The 23,632-nt window shown below is 33.7% G+C and overlaps 12 protein-coding genes across 12 annotated transcripts; 7 read left to right on the forward strand and 5 right to left on the reverse strand.

Annotated features, from left to right (window-relative positions):
* Positions 1-3: 3 nt before the first annotated feature.
* On the forward strand, positions 4-2,982 carry USA1 (Usa1p; the record flags this gene model as incomplete). Its single annotated transcript, XM_003668939.1, has 1 exon — positions 4-2,982. One exon carries the CDS (start codon positions 4-6, stop codon positions 2,980-2,982), a length of 2,979 nt encoding a protein of 992 aa, XP_003668987.1.
* Positions 2,983-3,866: 884 nt separating this feature from the next.
* TSA1 (thioredoxin peroxidase TSA1) lies at positions 3,867-4,457 on the forward strand (the record flags this gene model as incomplete). The annotated part of the gene is made up of 1 exon (XM_003668940.1): positions 3,867-4,457. One exon carries the CDS (start codon positions 3,867-3,869, stop codon positions 4,455-4,457), a length of 591 nt encoding a protein of 196 aa, XP_003668988.1.
* A 1,945-nt stretch (positions 4,458-6,402) lies between these two features.
* Positions 6,403-7,776, forward strand: YOX1 (Yox1p; the record flags this gene model as incomplete). The annotated part of the gene is made up of 1 exon (XM_003668941.1): positions 6,403-7,776. The coding sequence occupies one exon, from the start codon at positions 6,403-6,405 to the stop codon at positions 7,774-7,776; it is 1,374 nt and encodes a 457-aa protein (XP_003668989.1).
* Positions 7,777-8,258: 482 nt separating this feature from the next.
* Positions 8,259-9,202, reverse strand: RPS18B (40S ribosomal protein uS13; the record flags this gene model as incomplete). The annotated part of the gene is made up of 2 exons (XM_003668942.1): positions 8,259-8,652; positions 9,156-9,202. The coding sequence occupies 2 exons, from the start codon at positions 9,200-9,202 to the stop codon at positions 8,259-8,261; spliced, it is 441 nt and encodes a 146-aa protein (XP_003668990.1).
* A 914-nt stretch (positions 9,203-10,116) lies between these two features.
* YML6 (mitochondrial 54S ribosomal protein uL4m) lies at positions 10,117-10,932 on the reverse strand (the record flags this gene model as incomplete). The annotated part of the gene is made up of 1 exon (XM_003668943.1): positions 10,117-10,932. One exon carries the CDS (start codon positions 10,930-10,932, stop codon positions 10,117-10,119), a length of 816 nt encoding a protein of 271 aa, XP_003668991.1.
* Positions 10,933-11,545: 613 nt separating this feature from the next.
* Positions 11,546-12,423, forward strand: RPS17A (40S ribosomal protein eS17; the record flags this gene model as incomplete). The annotated part of the gene is made up of 2 exons (XM_003668944.1): positions 11,546-11,548; positions 12,016-12,423. 2 exons carry the CDS (start codon positions 11,546-11,548, stop codon positions 12,421-12,423), a joined length of 411 nt encoding a protein of 136 aa, XP_003668992.1.
* A 313-nt stretch (positions 12,424-12,736) lies between these two features.
* NSE5 (Smc5-Smc6 complex subunit NSE5) lies at positions 12,737-14,410 on the reverse strand (the record flags this gene model as incomplete). The annotated part of the gene is made up of 1 exon (XM_003668945.1): positions 12,737-14,410. One exon carries the CDS (start codon positions 14,408-14,410, stop codon positions 12,737-12,739), a length of 1,674 nt encoding a protein of 557 aa, XP_003668993.1.
* A 398-nt stretch (positions 14,411-14,808) lies between these two features.
* APT1 (adenine phosphoribosyltransferase APT1) lies at positions 14,809-15,372 on the forward strand (the record flags this gene model as incomplete). Its single annotated transcript, XM_003668946.1, has 1 exon — positions 14,809-15,372. The coding sequence occupies one exon, from the start codon at positions 14,809-14,811 to the stop codon at positions 15,370-15,372; it is 564 nt and encodes a 187-aa protein (XP_003668994.1).
* A 247-nt stretch (positions 15,373-15,619) lies between these two features.
* On the reverse strand, positions 15,620-16,708 carry UNG1 (uracil-DNA glycosylase; the record flags this gene model as incomplete). Its single annotated transcript, XM_003668947.1, has 1 exon — positions 15,620-16,708. One exon carries the CDS (start codon positions 16,706-16,708, stop codon positions 15,620-15,622), a length of 1,089 nt encoding a protein of 362 aa, XP_003668995.1.
* A 630-nt stretch (positions 16,709-17,338) lies between these two features.
* Positions 17,339-19,264, forward strand: NDAI0C00920 (uncharacterized protein; the record flags this gene model as incomplete). The annotated part of the gene is made up of 1 exon (XM_003668948.1): positions 17,339-19,264. The coding sequence occupies one exon, from the start codon at positions 17,339-17,341 to the stop codon at positions 19,262-19,264; it is 1,926 nt and encodes a 641-aa protein (XP_003668996.1).
* Positions 19,265-19,823: 559 nt separating this feature from the next.
* On the forward strand, positions 19,824-20,795 carry OST6 (dolichyl-diphosphooligosaccharide--protein glycotransferase; the record flags this gene model as incomplete). Its single annotated transcript, XM_003668949.1, has 1 exon — positions 19,824-20,795. One exon carries the CDS (start codon positions 19,824-19,826, stop codon positions 20,793-20,795), a length of 972 nt encoding a protein of 323 aa, XP_003668997.1.
* A 184-nt stretch (positions 20,796-20,979) lies between these two features.
* On the reverse strand, positions 20,980-22,323 carry NDAI0C00940 (uncharacterized protein; the record flags this gene model as incomplete). The annotated part of the gene is made up of 1 exon (XM_003668950.1): positions 20,980-22,323. One exon carries the CDS (start codon positions 22,321-22,323, stop codon positions 20,980-20,982), a length of 1,344 nt encoding a protein of 447 aa, XP_003668998.1.
* Between the last annotated feature and the right edge of the window lie 1,309 nt (positions 22,324-23,632).

Consider the following 23,632-nt stretch of genomic DNA (forward strand, 5'->3'; position numbering starts at 1 on the left):
AAAATGGAGTGTATAATAGAACCTCCGGTACATGTATTTATTACTTCAACGAATTTGGAATGGATTCCAGACGGAGAACCCATTAACATAAATATTCATCCAAAAACACCACTATATCGTGTATTGCAATATGTTCATTCTCGATTACCTATACAGTTAGGTCCTATCACAAACTATTGTTTGAAATATAATGAAGAAGAAGTAGATCTAAGTCAGTTATGTGACACTTTTATTAATGAAGGAAACAGCGGACGACCTTCAGCAACCCCTAACGATAATAATACACTGTTTTTCCAATTCGAAAAGACTGAAAATGAACCACATAGCTCCATCAATTTGAACTACGACCGGATTTTGGAATTCAAGAAGATTGATCTCATCTTGAAGATAAATTCATTATCGAGAGATAAATTCGTCACTGTCGTTGCCAAAAATTCACCCATAGAGACCACTTCAGTTAAAAACCTATTACAATTTGCCTTAGATTCTGTGATCCAGTACGAAATTTTTAGTTCTGATCGTGTTGATGAACATGGGAACTACTTGAATATATGTCAAAATTGTGAGGCTCATAATTTCTCTGATTTCACACATTTACAAATTAAGGGTTCTGAAAAAATGCTCACTTTGAATGAAATGGAACCAAGTTCACTTGAAGATATGAAGTTGGATACTTTGCTTGATTACACATTCCTTCCGGCAAAGAATGATTACTTAACAGTGATGCTTAAAATGAATCATAAACAAGAACATGATGAAACTTGCGTCAAATTAGAATTCATTTCAGATATTGCATTATCCGATTATGAAATGTGGATTAATCCTCAAACCACAGTGTTACAGGTTAAACATTTCATATCCTGTCTCTATACACATTCTAAAGATTTAAATGTAGACCATATTAGGTTGATTTATAAAGGTCATTTATTGGGAAGTATTGACGGCTCAGACATAATTTTGAACTCTATTAATTCAATGAGACGTGATAGTAATAGTAGTAGCCATATTCATCGTTACAACGGTAATAATAGTGAAATTAAATTGCATATTCAATTTGATGCAGAACATTTGGATTTAAATCATGATTTTTGGGATAAGCCATTACGTTCTAGCAGCGCTCACCATGATGATAGCCGTCAATCTTCAAAAGGCAGCTCCACTCAAGAAAATGTTGATGACATTCCCGTCAATAATGAACAATCAAGTCATATAGAAGAAAGTGTCTTAGAAGAGCAAAACTGCGAGGAGATGTTACGTGATGAGAGGAAACCATTAAAACTATGTTATGAAACGGAATCAGGTGAACCAATCGAAACAACAACAGAGATTTATAAGAAATGTTTCATTGATGGTAAAGAGTGCTTTATAGAATTGAGTGAACTAGAAATTAAAAAATATCAATTGATAATCAATAGTAAAATTATACCGTTATATTCCCATGATATTCAAATTTTAACTGAGAATAATACAATTAAATTATCACCTAAAGTTATTAATGAAATCGAATCGACATTAGCTTTAAAAGTCAAGAAAAACCAATACAAAGTACTTTCTCCATCATCTACAATTCCTGTGGAACCAACACGTACAATACATATTGATAGTAATAATGATGCAGAAAATGTCTCGATTATTCAAAGATTGAGAGAAATACTTCCCTTTGGAGCATTGTTAGTTAGGACATTTATCTTATTAATTAGAAATTCCTTCATCACATTATTTGTCTTAGTAGAATTTGGTACGTTATTACCATACAAATATACAATTCTATTGGCATTAATAATGATCGGAAGAACGTTATGGACCACGAGGGAAATTTGTGATTTATGGTCAGCTTATTTCCACTTAAAGGAAATTGATGATACAAAGATAAATAAGATACTTTCATTCTTGGAAGGACAAACCATTTCCCCTAAATATTTCAAAAAATTGATTAACGATAAACCTAGTTTGGATAGTTTCTTGATATCGGAATTGAAAATGGACAGGATTGATTTATATATTAATCATAACACTTTTACTGGAGACGACAATGAACTTGCAAATATTGAAACAGACATAAGTAGAAATGCAGATGAAAAATCATTGAAGCAAACTCTTGAAAAGGTAATCATGACAGTAACTGAAGGAATTAATGAAGATGAAGATAATGATGGATTCCAAGAAAAGAAAGATTTGATTGATGATACGTACCAATTATTCATTAAGTGTGTTAACAATTATCAGGTCAATAAAGATAATATGGATCCAGTTCAGTTAGAAAATAGTAAATTATTAATGTTTTCCATATTGAGGGAAATTGATCAAGTTAATATGGATAAATTACCAATATATAAACGAATTTTTGAAAAAATTATCATTCAATTAGAAAAGATTACAGATATGAGATTACTAGAAAGAATAATTCCAGATCCAAGAACTGATAATATTATTATGGCAACCTTAAAAAATATTTCATTATTTATCTTATTACTTATTCCAGGAATAGCTGAGAAGTTAGCAACATTCATTAATCGTCAACACGGAATATTGGAAGCAGGAAGACATCAAGAAAGGCAAGAAGCTGAGAGCCAAAGGAGAGCTGATGTACATGCCCTTAATGAAGAGAACACCAGCGGTAATGCTAGCGATACTGATGATGATGATGATGATGATGATTCTTCTGATAATGAGTTAGATCATTTGATTATTCCAGATGAATCTGAGACGGAAGATAACGAGCAGCCCGCTTCTTCTGAAGAGGGACTGGATCATGATGGAAATGTTGATTTGGATGAACGTATAGAGGAGATTATTCTTGATCATGACTTAGCAACTGAAGAAGTACAAGAGGAAGATCTATATGAATCCAATCAAGACTCTAGCGTCGTGAATGATAATAATATTATAGAGACTGTGAGAAATGCATCCGATCAACCCAACGATGATAATGTAGCTGAGCATTGCAGTTCTGGTGTTGCTATCCATAGTAGTGATGATTGATCTGATATTTTATACATGAATTAATCATACTTTATAGAAATGTAACTAGATTAAAGGACCGGTTCTATAGAAATGACCGTCATATTAGTAATCATATAATCGCTGGCATACACTTTACAGTTGTCGGTCGGTGTAAAGTAAATGTAAGTCCAGGCCTATATTCGGGCATGTATCTATGTGTACATAGTGAGGTCCAATTCATCTAGACTGTAAAAGCAACAGTTTATCTTATGTCATTAACAGAAGATCTACCTGTCGACTTCGAGATGAGAGTGTGGAACTTACGTAACCTTTACGGTTGTATTCGTGTCTGAGACTCTTGGCTAAATACGGCTGTTTTCGACATAACTATATTAGTAGTAGCCTTCTTCTTCGTCTTCCTAGCGCTTCGCTTAGTAACGCACTCATCGTTGTCTAGAACATTCGATGTCTCTTTCCACCAAGGATCAGGGCCAGACAACTCCGCAGGCAGTCGGGGACCGGCCCCCCCCCTCCCAACCAGGCTGGCCAGCCAAATAGCGTTCCCTCGACACCTCAAAGGGTAGTTCCCAGTTCCCAGGGGATATCGGGGGGTGGGAACTGTGGGAAAACATAGAGAGAGGACTTCACTCATCTTACTAAAACTGAACTAAACGGGTGGTGGCCACGTCCGTTACGGTAGGGTACTGGGAGCTTCCCTTCTGGAAGAGGGAAAGTGAAAAAATATAAAAAGGGGAGGAAATACTAGCAGGATATTTTTCAGATCAGATCAGATCAGATCACATTTTTCACAAATATAGATATATCTAATAACAAGAATAACAAATCAGTTACTCAATCTAGTTCAATCTAATTCCATCTGAATTCCTCTAAATAAAACACATACACATAATATACATTAAAAAATGGTCGCACAAGTTCAAAAGCAAGCTCCAAAATTCAACAAGACCGCAGTCATCGATGGTGTCTTTGATGAAGTCTCCTTAGATAAATATGCCGGTAAATACGTCGTTCTAGCGTTCGTCCCAATGGCTTTCACTTTTGTTTGTCCAACTGAAATCATTGCCTTCTCAGATGCCGCCAAAAGATTTGAAGAACAAGGTGCTCAAGTTCTTTTCGCTTCCACTGATTCCGAATATTCTTTATTAGCCTGGACTAATATTGCAAGAAAGGAAGGTGGTTTAGGTCCAGTTGATATCCCATTAATTGCTGATAAGAACCACTCTCTTTCAAGAGACTACGGTGTTTTGATTGAAGAAGAAGGTGTCGCTTTAAGAGGTTTATTTATCATTGATCCAAAGGGTGTCATCAGACATATTACTATTAACGATTTGTCTGTTGGTAGAAACGTTGAAGAAGCTTTAAGATTGGTTGAAGGTTTCCAATGGACTGATAAGAATGGTACTGTTTTGCCATGTAACTGGACTCCTGGTTCCGCTACCATCAAGCCAGATGTTGATGCTTCCAAGGAATATTTCGAATCCGCTAACAAATAATCTTTGTTGGAAAAAAAATATTCATTACAATAATAAAGTGGAGCGCTACTTCCTTTAGATACACACTTGTAAACACACATGAAAAACGCATGAATGCATAAACATATAGATATCTATGTGTCTATTACATCTGTATCTCTATATAAACATTTATATAAACTTTTCTTAAATTAATTTTAAAATTCTTATTCCCTTTTATCAAATAATTATTCTTTTTTCGTTTTAATAGCTTTCAAATTGTAGTTGTTTCAAAATGAAGTGTAGTTAGCCCTATCATTTTTTCTTATTCTGCTTTCATTCATTTGATATTTATCCGTGATCATATAATTTCAATATTTTCTTAACTTATTCTAGTATATTGGCAACGATGAGTTTTATATTTTATTGGGTCCCTTTTTTTGGTGGTTTAACACCTTCAAAATGAATAATATTATGAAATATTCCTAGTATTAATTTTCGAAGTAGTTTTCTCTACGTACAGGAAGCAGTTTGGGTTACTTTGGTATTTATTTTCTCTAACTTTTCCAATTCTATTATATAGGTAAATTGTAAGACATGAAAAGTAAATAAAAAAATCAAGAATTTTTGTATAAACCTTATTTACAAACCTTATTGACTTGAAACGATCATAATTTCAAGATTGAATAAAAGGGTATAGTTTATTATTGTTAACTATATTTAGTAGAGTGTCAGAGAAAAGGAATGGAACGACAAAATAAATTTTTTTATAGGAAATAACGGGTATTTATTCTGCTGCACCAGATTACTGCTAATGCAAGATGTTCTCCTCCTCTGTATGAGAAAGAAAAACAATGTAGTTAGAACAATCAATTATTCGAGGACGTGTTCCATTATAGATAGCATACTTGACAAATCTATCGCATTGTTTGAGTCCAATAAGAATATTGCTCTACAAATATTGTCAGCGGAACGGCGCTTCGATGCTATACTAACTTGAAAATAGTCTACTTAAAATATACAATATGAAGCCCTACTTAATAAATCAAGAAAACAGTTCCATTTCCACATATTGCAGAAACATTTACAAAATATAGCCTTACTTTATTAGAAAATCTGGATGGTGCAGGTTCAAAGGAAAACATAAAAAAAAAATGCTAGGCGCAAATCAAATCTGAGATAACTAAACTATATTTCTTACATATGTAACCCATATTAGATACTATCATGATTAGATAATTATTGTCGATCCCCCATCTTATTACAATAGTTCTAGGCTGTTTTACAATTTTACAAAAGATGAAATAATTTGTGTCCATATTTGTTTAAATTAAGATAAACACTATTCCCAGAAGGGAAAACCAATTACCAAAATATATCGTTTGACTTTGACGCGTCGCGGACACCGAATTTGGCGTTCGTGCCACAAGAATATCTCCGTACGGAACGGACCGAACCCTTCGTCCGACGCGAAAAACCGCGAAATTTCGGAATCTTCATATCTTACTGTCAATCTCTTGACCATTTTAGGAAATCGCCCTTTAAATTAACAACCCGCCATTGACCCGATCGGGAAGTAAGCGCGGAATAAATCACAGACGCCATTTACTTGAATGTTTACATATCAACAACATTTTGGAAAAAAACACGATCTTCTAGAGCTCATGAAGAAAATAACGTACGAAACTTCGGTAATGTATGCACAACAACATAAACATAGAAAGGCTTGATGTGCATCAACTCTGTATAGTTTCCTCATTGTTGCAAAATCCATCCATAAGTATATATATCTATAATTATGTAAACGAACTAACATAACCCTTGAAGGAATTGTGTCTTGTCAGATCCATCATTTAAATACCTACCTAACTAATCAACTCGCTAGGTTACATTCCTTGAAATAAAACAATATTCATAATTTTGTTTCATTCGCTCATTCGTTCATTCATTCATTCATTCATCCTTGCTCTGAAATAAAATTGAAAAAATGTTTTCAAATAATAACACAAAATTACCTTCAGTCGCTAACCTATTAAACCATGAACAGGCAACATCAAATTCAAAATTATATTTTCCACTACCACCCACAATAAGATCCAATTTCCAAAGTGATCCTCGTGGCATAATAAAATTGCCTCCAATATTATCTAGCAATTGTAACAGTCTCATTCGTCCTTCATCTGTAGAAAGTGCTCTAAGGCATACTGTAAGTTTCCCTTCATCTAATTTCAATCCTTTACCAACACCTGAAGACGATAACAAAAATCTTCTCCATCAACGTATCGATCCTCAAAATAAAAACAGTGACAGTTATTCTTCACCTTTACCACATCGTCTGATTCATACTTCATCATTTGAGCCCCTTTCAACTAAAATTAAGGTCCCAGCTAGATCCCCATCTACTCCACTAATAAAAAGACAATCACCAACTGCTTCTTCATTATTGGTAATATCACAAGCCAAAAAAACTAATGATACATTGACTCCAATTGCCGCAATGAAGGCATCAATAACACCTTCAAGTAACGATAAGAAACGTGCATTTGCATTTATTACTCATTCCAAAGATACATTCGGTACAAAAGAACCTAAAATTGACAATGCTCCACTAGCACGCCGTAAAAGAAGAAGAACTTCATCTCAAGAATTACTCATATTACAAACTGAGTTTGAAAGATGTCCAACACCAAACAAAAAGAAAAGATTAGAATTAGCTGAAATTTGTAAAATGTCTGATAAATCCGTTCAAATTTGGTTCCAAAATAAAAGACAATCTGTGAAAAAGCAAAAATTAGCCATTGCAGGTTCCAATTCCACTCCTTCTATTACTTCCACGGCATCAGAATCTTTGAAACTGTCCGATACTAGTGTTAATTCATCTACAGAAGATTTCACTGAAGAAGATCATCACAATAATAATACCAACACAACTCCGTCAGTATCAAATAATGAAAATATCCCACCTTTACAATTGACACCATTAGCGCCAAAAACTTCCAAAGATAATCAAAACGGGAATCGTATGGGTTCAACAACTACTTTGAAACTAAGAATGCCAAGTTCTCATTCTACTCCGCCAAGACATAATAATAAATCATCAAGAACGATAATAACGCCGACAAAGGGTCCATCGCCTAACGGTAAGAAAAGTCAAGCATTAACATTCCATTTAAATAATGATAAAAGAATATTAACTCCAGTGAAAACATCTCCAAATAGTAGAGTTAATAGACTAATTAACGGTCCTCAATTAATTACCTCTCCATCAAAGAAAAATAGAAATAATCTGAAATTGGAATTCCAACCGGAATTCATCGAAAAAAGTCCATTGAAGGAGATTGACAGTAATACTATCAACTAACCATTTTAATTCAAGTAATATATGCCTAGTATTCTCTATATTTTATACATATTCTCTTCATCACATCACAGCACATTTAATCGAATGCATTCAACCATCTCTATCTCTATTACAAAAATATCTTATGTAAAAAATATTCTGCAGAGACTCTACCGTACATACGTTAAATATATCTTTGTGATAATATTCAAATGCTAGCTAACGTTACACTTACGGTTAAATGAATCCAAAAAGGAGCAATAGACCATATATCTTCACTTTAATTCTAGGATCTTTATCGATTAATGTTTATATAATGAGAAAAATCGTTTATAATATTATTAATTAACATAGCCTATAATGTATTAATTAAGATGTCAATTTTTGTTTATAATTGTTACAAAGCGAAACATATTTAGTCCATTTAAAAGATAAATTAAAGTTTAAAATTTGAATTTGAAATTACGATTATGGAAAAATTTAAAAATACAGAATCAAATTGTTTAACCTCTTCTTCTACCAGTGGTCTTAGTATGTTGACCTCTAACACGTAAACCCCAGAAATGTCTAATACCTCTGTGAGCTCTGATTTTCTTTAATCTTTCTAAATCATCTCTCAATTTGGATTCAACATTGTTAGCCAAAGAATGGTAATCCTTACCGTCAGTAATATCCTTTTGACGGTTTAAGAACCAAGCTGGAATCTTATAATGAGTTGGGTTTTGCATGATTTGAACAATTCTTTCCAATTCTTCTTGAGTCAATTCACCAGCTCTCTTGTGTAAATCAACATCAGCCTTCTTACAGACCAAATTAGAGTAACGACGACCGACACCCTTGATGGTGGTCAAAGCGTAAACGATCTTGATGTTACCATCGACGTTAGTGTTTAACAAACTGTTTTAAAAAGAAAAAAGTCAATCATTCATTGTTAGTAATCTTAATTCCAAAAATTGTCTATCTCTTGTCCTTGAATCGTGATATACCAAGTTGTGACCTCTAAAGGTGCGTATGTCATAAGATTGCAGTCATTTTCTCTTCAATATAGACATGGAATCTTATACTATGAATTATCATGTTTACTTCTTCTTATACCACATTTAATCTTGGAACATTACTTCTTTTGCCCATTCCGGTGTTTATAATTAATTCATTTCTACTCTTCTATGGATATAACCATCTATTATTCTTCCTGCAGTTTTCTTACTTCTAATTTCGTTTATAATATGACTTTGACTTTTCTCGGACTTTTCAGGGATAATTGTGGCAATCTGCAAACATTCATGCATTTTCTTTATCGACTTTATGGCAGGTAGCCTAAGTTAATTCCAATTTTTTCATATAATGCCCATTTTTATTCGATCTGATTCAACGCTTTATTGTATTATTTTTATACATACCGCAAAATATGTTGGAAGGAACCTTGTTCAGCAACAACTAAAGACATCTTTACCCGTATTTTTTGCTATTCGTCACTTTGAAATTTGCCAATAATATTGAAATATGCCCTTTATTAACTATATCACTTCCAATTATCCATTATTTTTGGCTTAACATACTATGTTTCCTACTACCGTGTTTCGCCAGGCAGAGGAGGCTTTCCAGTTCCGCAGAGAATATAGAGGGTATGTGCCTAACTTGTCATGGGCTTAGGCGGAAACTTTGTTAACGGGTCTTTCAGTTTTTCGGGTATCTCTGTCTGACCCATAGGCAATTCGTCCTGTTGAAAACAACTTTCTGGATGGACCCACGCAAAAAAATGGACAGAATGTACGGATGCATAGTCTTGAAATAAATGTGGATGATGAGAAATCGAAACAAAGTTAGCGCCAATGATGGTAACATACGTAAAATCAGAAAACAAATAGAATCTGTCAGCAGATCATTGAACATTGTCTTCTATGAGATCTAACTCATTTCCTTTTATTACATACATATTGGGTGTTCATTTAGTGTAAGCCTAGGCGCAAGAAACAAAATAAGCTCGTAGAACCAATCGTCGTCTAGCGTTTTATGAATATGCTATACTATATGTGTTGGCCACCTCTCGAATACTTACTTACGGTATTGGCTATACCTTTACATATTTTTTTTTCTTTATGAGTGGAGATAGTTCCTGTGATACTTGCTAGCGCAATGGCAAAATATCACCTAATTTCTCTATTATATGTAAAGTATTTAAATCAAGGCTAGACTATAGCAGATAACATATAAGATGCACGGAAACAAGCACAACGACACTCCTCCTTAAAAAGAACATCATAGCTCGTAAAACAAAATTCAAATCATTAAAGATTAAAGACTAAATATCCCTTATTTACAAGTAATTGATTTTGGTCATAAACGCAGTACATAGACCGTTTAATTTTCTTCTGGAAATCTTCCATGTTCTTTTATTAAATATTTCAAAACGTCCAATTCTAGGAACACTTTCTGTGACTTCAGAAGATCATTCACCTCTAGACCTTCCTGTTGAACAATGTCTACATCTTTTTTAAAATGCCCAGTAAAATTCAACAATCCTATTCTCGGTTTTGATGTAACAAACAGGAGTCTTTTCTTAGTAAGTTCATTTTCCCTTATGAATTTCTTGAACATGACACTTCTGTAATCTTGTTCTTCTTTTTCCCCTTCTTCTCTTTCTTGGCTTCTCGTTTTAATGATATCTAAAATTCCTATATCGTTCTTGTTGATACTACTAATAACGTCATCATTCTCTCCGATAACAAATAATGCCCCTTTCCTATACAGATGACTCAATGCAGTAACCATTGCTAATGAGTACATTTTCTTTGGAAGTTCGGTACTATAATCATTAGGTGCATTTCTAGCTAACGCCCTACCACCATTATGTCTAATTGGAGAATTAGCATCCCCGACTCTTGCTTTACCTATACCCTTCTGTCTTAATAATTTATGTCTCGAGTATCCTACATCACCTCTTCCCGGTGGGTTTGATGCACCGACTCTTCTATTGTCATTCTCATATACGACAGCTTTCCAAAGTATATCTCGTCTTAAGGGGACGGCAAATATGGACGTTGGCACCGGTATGAATGATAATGGTTCTAAAGATGGGAAAGCTCTTAACGTTGCTAATGTGTATTTTGGTGGAGTGGCTATATTTGGTAAACGTAACGAGCTTAACGTACTTTGATAACGTCTTAGTTTTACCATCTATATGTTTAATAATAATTTAATTTATTATCTTTAGGTTAGTAAGTGGTTCGGAGATAAGGTTGATAGGCAACCATTTGGTAAGTTTTGGAGCACATACCTTTCGATGATGCAGATTGGAAATAGATATTAGATTCTACAATTTTGCAAAATAGCTGATTGAATTATTTATAGATTGTTATGTCTTACTGTAGGTTAGTACACACTGTACGTAGATCTTAAATTTACTTTTAAATTAAAATTAAAATAGTTTATCTCGGATTCATATATTTCCTATTTCCAAAAAAACAAATGCTTGACGGTTACACCCAGCCACCCTAAAAATGGGTTTCTAAAACCCATACATTGTAAAAAGGTTTCTTGAAATTGTATTTGATATTTTTCCATTAGAAGGGCTAAACGGGAACCTTTCTAAACAGCTGCGAAGTTTCCAGTTTAGCGTCGATATTATTGTGTAGTTCGGTGAATCTCTCCGCCTGACGGGGTGACAAACAGGGTAGCCACATTAGGTAGATGCTTCAATATAGATGAAAGGGCTAGTTTATAGGTAGCGTTAAAGAGGGTATTTTTAGACATCAAAAAAGTGTAATATTTCGAGACAACCAATACAAAAATGGTACGTAAACTGATGGCTATGAAAGCGGGGAGACACTAGGATCTTTTAAAGCAAAAGTTGAGCGATAAATATACCTTCAAAATATTCAAATCGTGATAAAAATCGAAAATATAGAATGAACGACAATATAGAATGACGACAATATATAAGAAGTTGACATAAAGTGGAGAAATTTAGATATTATATTAGATGCACAATCGTAAATCTAGGGATATATACGATGAACTACCAACCACTGGAAAAATACATTGAAAAAATGTAATTGAACAAGAAACTTGAAGAATGATCGTTTATTTTGATTTCATACCAATAAGTGAAATGAACAAAAATATTAAAACTGAAAAAAATGCTCTAGAAGTCAATCCCCCCATTTTCGTTTTTTTCGAAAGTGTTTAAATTGTTTAAAGAATTCTTTGTTTACTAACTAATAGTCATTTCAACGAATTTTTGAAATTTCATAAAACTAGGGTAGAGTTAGAACTAAGACCGTCAAGCGTGCCTCTAAGGCTTTGATTGAACGTTATTATCCAAAGTTGACTTTGGATTTCCAAACCAACAAGAGATTATGTGATGAAATCGCTACCATTCAATCCAAAAGATTAAGAAACAAGATTGCCGGTTACACTACTCATTTGATGAAGAGAATCCAAAAGGGTCCAGTTAGAGGTATCTCTTTCAAATTGCAAGAAGAAGAAAGAGAAAGAAAGGATCAATATGTTCCAGATGTTTCCGCTTTGGACTTATCTCACTCTAAGGGTGTCTTGAATGTTGACAACCAAACCGCTGACTTAGTTAAGTCCTTAGGTTTGAAATTGCCATTATCCGTCATTAACGTCTCTGCTCAAAGAGACAGACGTTTCAGAAAGAGAAACTAAGAATTTTTATAATATTAGTATCCATTCTTATATATTTCTAAATCTGTTTAACGCTTCAGCTTTCTTTTATGTACAATTAAAATGAAAATAAACCCCATAATAATATTATTGAAAAAATCGTATCTCTATTTTTTATTATATCTCTGTTAAAGTTGAGATAGTAACCATTTCTGAAAGAAATTCGGCGGCTATTTCGATTTTTACAAAATAATGTAAACAAACCATAATAAGACAGTAATGAAAAATAACTTACGAAGAGGAGTAAGTAAGTAAAATCTTAGTTAAGTAATTCTATACAAGTATTAATTATGCATCATATTTCTAACATTTTCGAAATAGTTAGATACAATGTCGGTATATCCAATGGTGAGTCTTGAGTATTTGCAACATCAAGTCTCTTTGAATCGTTCCATTTAAGAACTTCAATAAAATGGTTGAAACTTTTTACACACTTCAATTTTTTAGATGGGATTAGGTGCAAAAGATATCTAAATAAAACCAGTACACAAATATCACCTTTTTTAATCTCAAGAATAACCTTCTCAGTAATTTTTTTATCACAGTAAGGCACCATAAATCCCTTTTCAAATAGCGAGATGAACTCCAACAAAAATTGCTCTGTATCGCCCAGGTACTTCACTACTTTAATTGATGTCTTCGGTCCTTCTTCTTGATGCTGTCTATGGTTTTCAATTATCTCAGCCAAAGTTCCCTCAGCTAATAATGGAATGAAAAATACCTCCTGTGACAAACTATCACTTAGGAAAAATGATCTAAATTGTTCGATATTTTGAAAAGTAGCCAATGTCCTCGATATTCCGTCAACTATATCATTGGATGACATTCCTCTAGGAGAAATTAATTTATGTTTATCTGGCACATGGATCAACAATTTAAAACACGAACCAATGATTTTTCGCCTTAGTTGAAATGATTTTCTTGCTTTATAAACTTTAGTATATTTGGTTCGTGGAACATACAATTTGGACAGTTGATTTTCACCATGATAAACAGGATGAATTGAAGTAGAACTATTATCGCTCCCCTTCAATGAATAATCACAATTAATGAACATGTAATCACAAAATCTAGATGTAAAATGAATTGAGTCGACAGATTGGAAAAATCTCGACAATGGACTTTCTGAAAGTCGTTGGACACACAGATCAGCACTTATACCTTTACCAATTTCATTCTTTAGGAAATATTTTTGTCTTAGATTAAATAATTCAAGGATAATATCCAAAATTGGCATCCATACATCGTGGCTTGACAAATACAAAGCTGGATCGTCTTGTAATGAATTTGATAGAGTCCAAAGAATCATATTGATGAATTCACCTGGTTGAGTCAACTTCCAATTTATTAACGTATTACCGAGGACAGATTTTTTCCTTTCTAAAGAACTTAAGTATGATCTGTATGGATTTTGTAAGTCTTTTAATTCATCTTCATTAATGGAGATACTTTCACCATATATAAGTTTGGAATTCTCCACTTTACGACGCTTAAAACGGTCGATATTTCTATATGCTCTCTTCGGTGAAAGTGTATCAATGACAAGGAAAAACTGACACCTAAGGAACTCCAAGTCGTATTGTTCATATTTAGATGTATCGAATTCGAGTAGTATCCTGATATAAAATCTTAATATCTTAAGAGCTCTTTGATCTAAACTTTGTCTTGTGAAATTGTAGGCATCACTGGCTTGCAAAATGTCTGCCTTATAATAATTAGAAGTAGTTGCGAGAGTCAATAACACTAAACATATATCATATGGAGGAATTGGTAATGTCTTTGTATTCACCATTTGACATTCCAAGAAGAATAAAATATGGTCGTAGTTATCTAACAAGCACATGGAATTGAGGACTTCAAAGACACCTAGATGTCTCTCTGTCAATTCAACGAAATAATGTGGTAAGCGGCGTTCATTAGATTTATTTCCTATGACATAGTCAACTGATCTGGAACAAGAAGGACGCATTTATTTTGAAAGGAAGTTCGATTTTTTTTACTGCTAGGAATTGATTTCTATCATATAACTAAAACAATGCCCTTTGCTATGCAACGTTGAAGCACCATCTTTTCGATCTTCTTTGGCATATCTTTCAGCTATAACAACAACTCTTCAAGGTTCTGCGCAGAGCTCTTTTATTTTTATTTTTGGTTTTATTTATTTTTTTAATTTTGAAAAATTCCACAGTTCCAAAAACCGCTGAAAATTTTTCGAATTAACTCATCTCATCAATATTGATTGATCAATAGATGCCTTGGCAATGATTATATATGTTTATCATGTATATTTATAACGTTTTGATGTGCACATAAGGGGAAAATAATTCTATCATCAAGAAAAAGAATAAATAAATTATAATAATAATAATGTCTATCGAATCATACGCTAAGGAATTGAAAGCAGCTCTAAGACAATACCCAAACTTCCCAAGTGAAGGTATTTTATTTGAAGATTTCTTACCAATCTTCAGAGACCCATCTTTATTCCAAAAACTAACTGATGCTTTCAAAATGCATTTAGATAAGGCCTTCCCAGGTACCAAAGTTGATTACATAATTGGGTTAGAATCTAGAGGTTTCTTATTCGGTCCAACTTTGGCCCTAGCCTTAGGTGTTGGTTTTGTTCCAGTGAGAAAAGCTGGTAAATTACCAGGTGAATGTGTTCAAGCTACTTACGAAAAGGAATACGGGACCGATGTCTTTGAAATGCAAAAGGACGCTATTCCAGCTGGTTCTAATGTTGTCATAGTGGACGATATTATTGCTACTGGTGGTTCTGCTGCCGCTGCTGGTGAATTAGTTGAAAAAGTCGGTAGTAAAGTCTTGGAATATGACTTTGTTATGGAATTAGATTTCTTAAGGGGTAGAGAAAAATTGAATGCCCCTGTGTTCACTTTGTTGAATGGTCAAGAAGAAGGTTTGAAGAAATGATTTGATATAAAACCCACGGTACTTTTCTTTTTCATCAGAAAATCTATGAATATTGTTATTGCATCAACTCTACAAAATTGTAGTATACATCCTTATATAATGGGATTCTTACAATGCTATATGTAAATTATAATAAAGGTATGAGGATATTTTCTTCAAAAAATCTTTTAATGCATATGATTTGCCTATAATATAAATCTATATTTATTTTTTTAATACACATTGTAGGGGAAGAACTCAAACCCTGTCAGTTTAAATTTTCATTAGAAGCAGCGATTTCTTTCAAAGTATTTCCAGGGACAACACTCCAATCAATCATTTTCTCATTACGTTCATTAGCTAACCATTCATTTATCTTTTTAAAATGATTATTCCCAAAGAACCCTCTACTTGCACTCAATGGTGAAGGATGAACTGATTTCAAAACCAATATATTTTTATATTTCTGTTCATCTGATTTCAAAATTGATGTAACTAATTTAATGGCATTATTGCCCCATAAGAGAAATACCAAAGTTTTACCCTCTTTCTCCCTATCCTTAATTAATATTTCGATAACTCTTTTGGTAAACTCTTCCCAACCTCTCTTAGAATGTGAATTTGCATTATGTGCTCTTACAGTCAACGCGGTATTCAATAACAGAACACCTTGTAAAGCCCAAGGGCTCAAATCCCCGACTTTATTATTAATTTCAAAATCTGAATAGTTTTGTTTCAATTCTTTATATATATTTCTTAAAGATGGTGGTGCTGGCACGGGGGGCTTCACGCTGAAAGCTAACCCATGTGCTTGATTATCATTATGATATGGATCTTGTCCTATAATTACCACTTTGACTTTGTCAAAGGGAGTTAAACGCGTCCATGAATATATATCTTTTGCAGGTGGGAATACTTCATATTTAGCTTGTTCATTGAGAATGAATTGTTTCAAATTCAAGAAATATGGCTTCTTGAACTCTTCTATTAGATGTCTAAACCATGTGTCTTCAATAGTATCAAGTTCACAGGATAGGAGTTTGGAAGTGCCAGGATCAAGGGTATTCCGAAAATGTGCCTTTATTAGATATTCAGTAGTAGGCTTAAGGGCTGGTTCCGTCTGGACCTTTTCTTTTGCGATGGTCGCCGTTGCACTAGTTTCTCCTTTAACCTCATCCTCCTTAATCGCTGTTTCACCATTCGGGAGGACGTTGTCGTTTTGTTCTTCTATATTTTTTACAGCGGATTTGCCTCCGGTAATTTCATTACTAACTTTGGCCTTTTTCAATGTACTTTTATTAAAGAAATCAGTTATAGTGGTCTGCTTTCTTTTCCCGGTCGTCGCTGTATTTGTCATTTTCCTTCTTTGCAAGAGAGTCTGTCTCCCGAGAAATTTTATAAGGTAGGGGGATATTCGTAAAATGGCCTTATTAGTTATTATCTCAAGTTGTTCTAGATCTTCTTTCAACTAGTTCCTATAGAAATTGATACATTGGTAGGAAAGCAGTAGTTCTTCAGTTTAATGTCCCTTTAGGCTAACTGTATGTATTACGGACCAGGGCTGTACGTAAAATTATCCAACAACGCGAAACCTGGATAAATGAAAAGTAAATAGTAAACAAAAATATTTACGCGTCAGGGCTTTTTCAATTTTGGGGGGGGGAACTACAGGGTAAAGGTAATATGCCCTTATATATTTAGCAAACCCTAGATACTCCGAACTGGTTTCACATGGTTTCCAATCAAACAATCAATCAATCAATCAATAATAGTAAGTAACAACAAAGTGTGGGATAGTAGTAGTAGAAGAACAAACACAGGTAGGGGAAACTAGTACCTCAAACAGGTGTCTCAACAGAATCATAAATCTAATTAATTAACATATAATTCTCGACTTCCATAACTACCGTACTCCCACGAACCAAATCATTCCGCCAAGCTGTCGCCAAAATTATTATTGATTCGAAGCCCTTATTTCACAATTAGAATGGCTTCTGCTACACCTTCTTCCAAAATAAGTGTTAGAGCAAAATCTGCTACGTCTCTCCGATCAAAATCCACTTCTACTTTTTCTAACAACAACGTCGGTGATAAAGGGGAAGATAATGATACTAAAGGTAAAGACTCATCTATCCCTCCCCCTTTACAAAAAAATACAAAAGATGACGATTCAAATAAGAAAGCCAATAAAAGTTGGAGCATTTGGGGATCTAGTAATACTCCCGCCGAACAGAATAGTATACCCCCTACTACTAAATTGTCATCAACTCGGACGACAGGTTCAATACGATCCAATAACTCCTCTGAAGAAGTTCCTGATTCAATAACGACAGCAACTAATGCTAATGCTAATGTTAGTAATGAAGTGACTCAAAAGGACACAGCATCTACAGATACCAATAATATTGATGAAAACCACGATGAAACCTCCAGGGCTCGAGGCTGGTCTTTCTGGCAAAGGCAGCCTAAAATAACAACCTATGTTGAAACGGAGTCGACCACCAAAACACAACCTACCACGGAACCATTCAATCCATTGGTAAATACGCTCATACCACCTTCATCGGAAAAGGAATCATTACTGTCAAGGATAAAGTCAAACATGCCTGGGTTTCAAAGCCCGAACATTATGGTCCCGGATATTAACATCTTACCAAAACAATCCCTATGGACATCATTAAGTCACATGTTCACATTCAACGAAGAGAAACAAAAATTCCTCTACAGAGCGGACCCATATTCTAAATTATCTGAAATGTCTAACGGTGGGAAAAGACCAATAAAAGTTCTCATCGTCGGTATTCATGGCTTCTTCCCCACTAAAATGATTAGACCATTCATTGGGGAACCTACGGGTACATCCACTAAATTCATCAAAGAAGCTGAAGAAATTGTGGAGAAATATTTCCATGATCATGATCAGGCATGTGAGATTAGCAAAATTGCATTAGAGAAGGAGGGTGACATCTTCGATAGGGTGGAATATTTTTTTTCAATCATGCAAAAATGGGCTAAGGAGATTAATGATTCTGATTTCATTTATTTCGTATCACATTCACAAGGTTGTCCCGTGTCAATTATCCTGCTAGCGAAATTGATCGAGAGTGGGATTATTAATGTGGATAATTCGAAATTTTTCACTGGAAGTGCTAGTGCTGAAGTCGGGTTTTGTTCCCAGAAAAAAATTATTAGTGTGCTGGCAATGGCAGGTATTAATAATGGACCCTTTTATGGAGCTGATCAAACCTTATTCGTAAGAGCTTATCAAACTATTGAGAGAGACTCATTGAGAGAATTATTTGAGTTTCAGAAATTCGATTCCATTCAATCGAAAAAATTTATTAATGGGTTGCGTGTTATAATTGCAAATAATGTAAAAGTGACATTTGTTGGGTCAATTAATGATCAATTGGTTCCGTTATACTCATCTACTTGTCTCTTCGCGGATCATCCAAATATTTTTAGAACTACATTTATAGATAAAAGCTCAATGACTCCATCATTCATAATGAGAATAATCAAAATTGCAGGAACATTACTAAATTTAGGTTACGATGATCACGGGATCGTCAAAGAGATTAGTGGATCATTAGCAGGTCCTCTCACTGGAGGTGGTCATTCCACTGTTTATAATGAGAAGCAAGTTTACGAACTAGGAGTTAAGTTTGCCCTAGAAACAACAGATACAACTACAACTACATCTGTCACCTATACTCCATATAAATTATCTGAATTGGGCACTAATCCTTATCATTTACCTTGGTCCATGCGTGGATTGATTTATGAAACAAAGAAATATTTAGGAGATGAAGAAATTAACCAACTATATAAAGAATTTGAAGAATGGAAACCAGAAACAAAGCAATTGAAGGATATCAAATATAGATTAAATGGCTTGAGGTATAAACTCTAGAGAGTGTTACAAGGGTAAAAGAAAATAAAAAGAACTTAATGCATCATCAATTAATGAATTAATCAACTAATAATAAATAGATATATTATTTATATTCATCTACATACTATAATAAAAAAGCAAACTACGGTAACAATAAAGCAAGCATGTACGATATTATAGTTAACAGGAAATAAAAGAAGGTTCCAATACCCGGATATGATCATTATTTCTTTTATTTCCAAATGCACAACTGCTAAGAGGAAAATGATAGTCTTACAACATAGCATTCGATCCACTATTTCCAGTTTTTTTGGAGCAACTCCAAGTAAACACACTACCCCAGTGTGTGACGTTTTTATTTCATTTTGTAATCTTTTGTATTTTCGGAATCTTTTTTGTGTGAGAACCTGCATAAAAAAATGTCAAAATACCTTTAAAACTTTTGACTCGAGAATAAAAATACAAAGGGAGTTCGACAGCTGAAGTAACCTCGAATAAAGGAGATTGGTAAGTATATCAAATTACCGAATCTCATTGTAATATTATTACTTACTTACTGTAGACAACATTACTTACCATGCAGCGATATCTATACTTTCTCGGATTTCTTCTCAATAGTATTCAATGCGTTATAGGCTTTGCCAATATAGAACATGTTCAAAAGCTAAAGGATCAAGACAATATAATAAGAATCACGGAAGAAAATTACCAAGAATTGAGTACCGGTGTACATGATTTCTACAATGTCCTTTATATTACTATGTCAGGAGCCAATAATCAAGGTCAATTCTGCGAAATGTGCGGTGAATTCGAAACAACTTTAAGGAAAGTTAGCCATGCAATGAAGAACCAAGTTCCCGATACAAACGTCTTATTCTTCATTGCTGATGTGAATGAGGTTCCCAGTTTAGTTTCTGACTTACAATTAACAAACGTCCCACATCTTGTTGTTTATCCACCTCCATTTAATGAGACATTCAAATGGTCCGTGGCGCATTTTTATCAATATGAGTTACCACCAGAAAGAGCAGGCGATTTATTACGTTTTGGTAATTATATTGCCAAATTATTAAATGTTCAACTTCGATTGGAAACTGAGTTTGATATGAATGAATTTTTGATGTATTTTTGTGGATTCATGGCTCTGTTTCTTTTTTTCAAAAAAATTATCTTTCCTAAATTTAATAACAAAATAAAACTCGCTATGATCATTCTTTCATCTTTGATTTTATTACCAAGTATCACTGGGTATAAATTTACTGAAATGAACGGGATACCGTTTATTGCCCGTGATAAAGATGATAACATAATGTATTTCAGCGGTGGGACCGGTTGGCAATTTGGTATTGAAATATTTTCTGTGTCATCAATGTACATCATATTAGGGAGTCTAGTAATTGGGTTAGTTTATAATCCTAGATGGCATAAGGATAGTAAAAAATTTCAAGACTTACAAAGCGTTGTCGTTGCCTGTGCATTATTCTATATGTTTTCATTTTTCCTATCTTGTTACAAAATTAAAAGTCAGGATTATCCCTTTACATATTGAAAGACACATGCAGATATGTAAGATAATTAATGAAAAATTAGACGTCATAATACATGTGTTTACTTTTATGGCTTCATTGTAATGATATTGACCATTGTATAATTTTTTATAAATAATGCATTATTGAATTCAATATTATCCTGCCCTTTGTTTGACTCGTAACACATTCCTATGTAATGGTTACCTATGTAACGGTAGATGCTTCAACATCTGCACTTCTTTCCCTCTCATTGATCAATTGATCCAAATTATCTTCTGCTGAACTCTCATTGATAATGAAGAACGAACCCAAGATTAATGTTGCTCCAATCAAATATAAGAATGGCATTGATTTATGTTTGAAGATAAGATCCCCCACCATTGCCAACGGGACCGTAATACTTAACCCCACAGTGACAGTCAAGGGACTTGTCAATAACATTGCCTTTGCCCAACAAAAATCACTAACGAAAGTAATCATACAATTCATGAGAACAATGCAAATGACTCTTGGATCAGTGGGTATCTCGAATGATTCCCAACCTAAATAATGTAATATTATAATAGTGGGCCACAAGAACACTAGAGTGAATAAACCTACAAACCCAAAGAAGATTTTAACATTTATTCGTGATTCATCCTTAACTTTCCTTTTCAAAAGAGTACTATATATCCCATAGAATAGCGCCCCAGCAATGGCTAATAAATTCCCTATAAGAATCCTTGTAGTGTCGTTCCCATTTTCATCGATAGACGAAGATGTAGGTAAATGCCTTCCTTTACGCAATGAATGTGAATCTGATTCTATCACTGACATTATACCAATAAATGATACTGTGGATCCAATAACTTTCAAAGGGTTGATCATTTCTACATGGAATAACGCACCTATAAATAATGTGAAGAATGAGGATGTCGATGATAATATAGTTTGTGATGCGACAGATGTATATGCTAATGATGCATTTGTAGCAAAATTTGCTAAGAACCAAAGGATACAAAATTCTGCACTTAATTTGATCGTTTCTTTTAGTGATAATCTTTTCAAATGAGCGGTAACTGTGCTACTGTTCCTATTCGTAGTGTACACATTATTATTATTTCTTTCTGCATCTATATAATTCGACGTTGAAGTTGAAATTTGCTGATGATCTTTGGGTATTAATGGGCTCCTCACACTCAAAAGATCATCCCCTTCTATTTCAGGTGTAGATGATTGTTCTTGTTCTTGTTCTTGTTCTTGTCCCGTGGGCATATCTGCATATTCCCAACTATTTTCATCATTCGGGTCACCTTCTTCTTCTATTATTAATTCATGATGTATATTAAAATTCCCTGTTTCTTTATAGTTTGTCAATATGGAGTTTCCCGTTGGTAATAAATAGAATATGAATGCAGCAGTATTTAGGTATGTAATGAAAAATGGTTTCCTATAGGAATCGTCTTCGAAGATAAGGTTTATCAGGAAAGATGATAGGACCCATAGTATTATGACAATACCTAACATTATCAGACCTAAGGTCCATCGTTTACTAAATGTCACTACCATTATTGCTTGTCTTTATTTTATTTTTTTGTTATCTCTCTGATATAGTAAAATCGTGTCTCGTTTAAGTTGGGAAAATTTTTGTAATGATCATATGTGGCTTGTCTTCACCTGGAACAAGTTCGAAAGTGAGTAGTTAATGGTGGTATGTTTCTAACTCCAGGTTTTCCTTTACTATGTAAAACTAGATTAGGGTATTCAAGAAAACAAAGAGAGCAACCCCTCGATATTGACAAGCATCTATGTACAAAAAAACGTTATCTGTATACGTACAAACCCTACCGCATAGTCTATGAAACTCTCGATTATGAAATCTCCAGAGCTTTTTGAAATTTTTCACCAAAAAATGTGGCGCTAACACTTAGTTAGAAAGAGGTTTGTTTGCACGTGATCGACCATGCTACAATGGAAAGTTGCTTAATCTCTTGTTTTTAGGAGTCTTGGGTAGGTGTTATAGAAAAAGGAAGTTTAATAGTAAATATAAAAGAAGTGTAAAATAATTATATTATTATTTGTGAAAGAGGATCTACAGCAACGGAAATTTTTATAGAATTAGAAAATGTCACGAAGGAGAAATTTTTAAAAATCACTAAAGACAAAATGTGAAAAAAAAATTTTAATTGTCATATTTGGTTCTAACACAAATGAAATTAGACATGTGTGTTAGAACTAGCTCCATGAAAATTTCCGTTGCTGTAGACCTTATTTTACCAAAGCTGTAAAGTTTCAGTTCCTAATGAATCTTGTATAACTTTCCTTAATACCACCTCTCCACCTTCTGTGATTGATTCACCTTTTGTGTTATTATCTAAGTGCCATAGAGTACAAAGACTTGATAAATTATCACACCATTTTGGGAAATTGTTTAATTCTTCTTGTTTTTCGCTTAATTTAGCGGATGGCTCCTGGTAATAGAGTTGTAATTTTTTTTCCATTAGCTGTCTTGATATCGTAAGACCTACCTCTTGGGCCAGTGCTTGACAATAATAGAGGTGGTTTTGGAGAATTGAATTCTAATCTTGTATTCTTTGGAGTGTTTTTCAAATCAGTTGTATTGATTTTGTTTTCTTTCTTATTACGTTTTTCACCAGTAGAGTTATCGTTATCAGACAATGTTCGTCTTGATAATTCTTTTTCTGATTTAATTATTGATGCGACATGATACTCTGACATCAATTCAATCTGTTGTATTTCAGATTGATATTGTTGACTTCTGGTGAAACATTCTGAATCTTTAACGTCTGATGATATATTAGTTAGTTCTATTTTAGAGTTCTTTTGGATTCATCTAGAACTTTACTTAATTTCTTCA

The sequence above is a fragment of the Naumovozyma dairenensis genome, chromosome 3 (genome assembly GCF_000227115.2).
Source record: "Naumovozyma dairenensis CBS 421 chromosome 3, complete genome".
NCBI classification, from domain to species: domain Eukaryota; kingdom Fungi; phylum Ascomycota; class Saccharomycetes; order Saccharomycetales; family Saccharomycetaceae; genus Naumovozyma; species Naumovozyma dairenensis.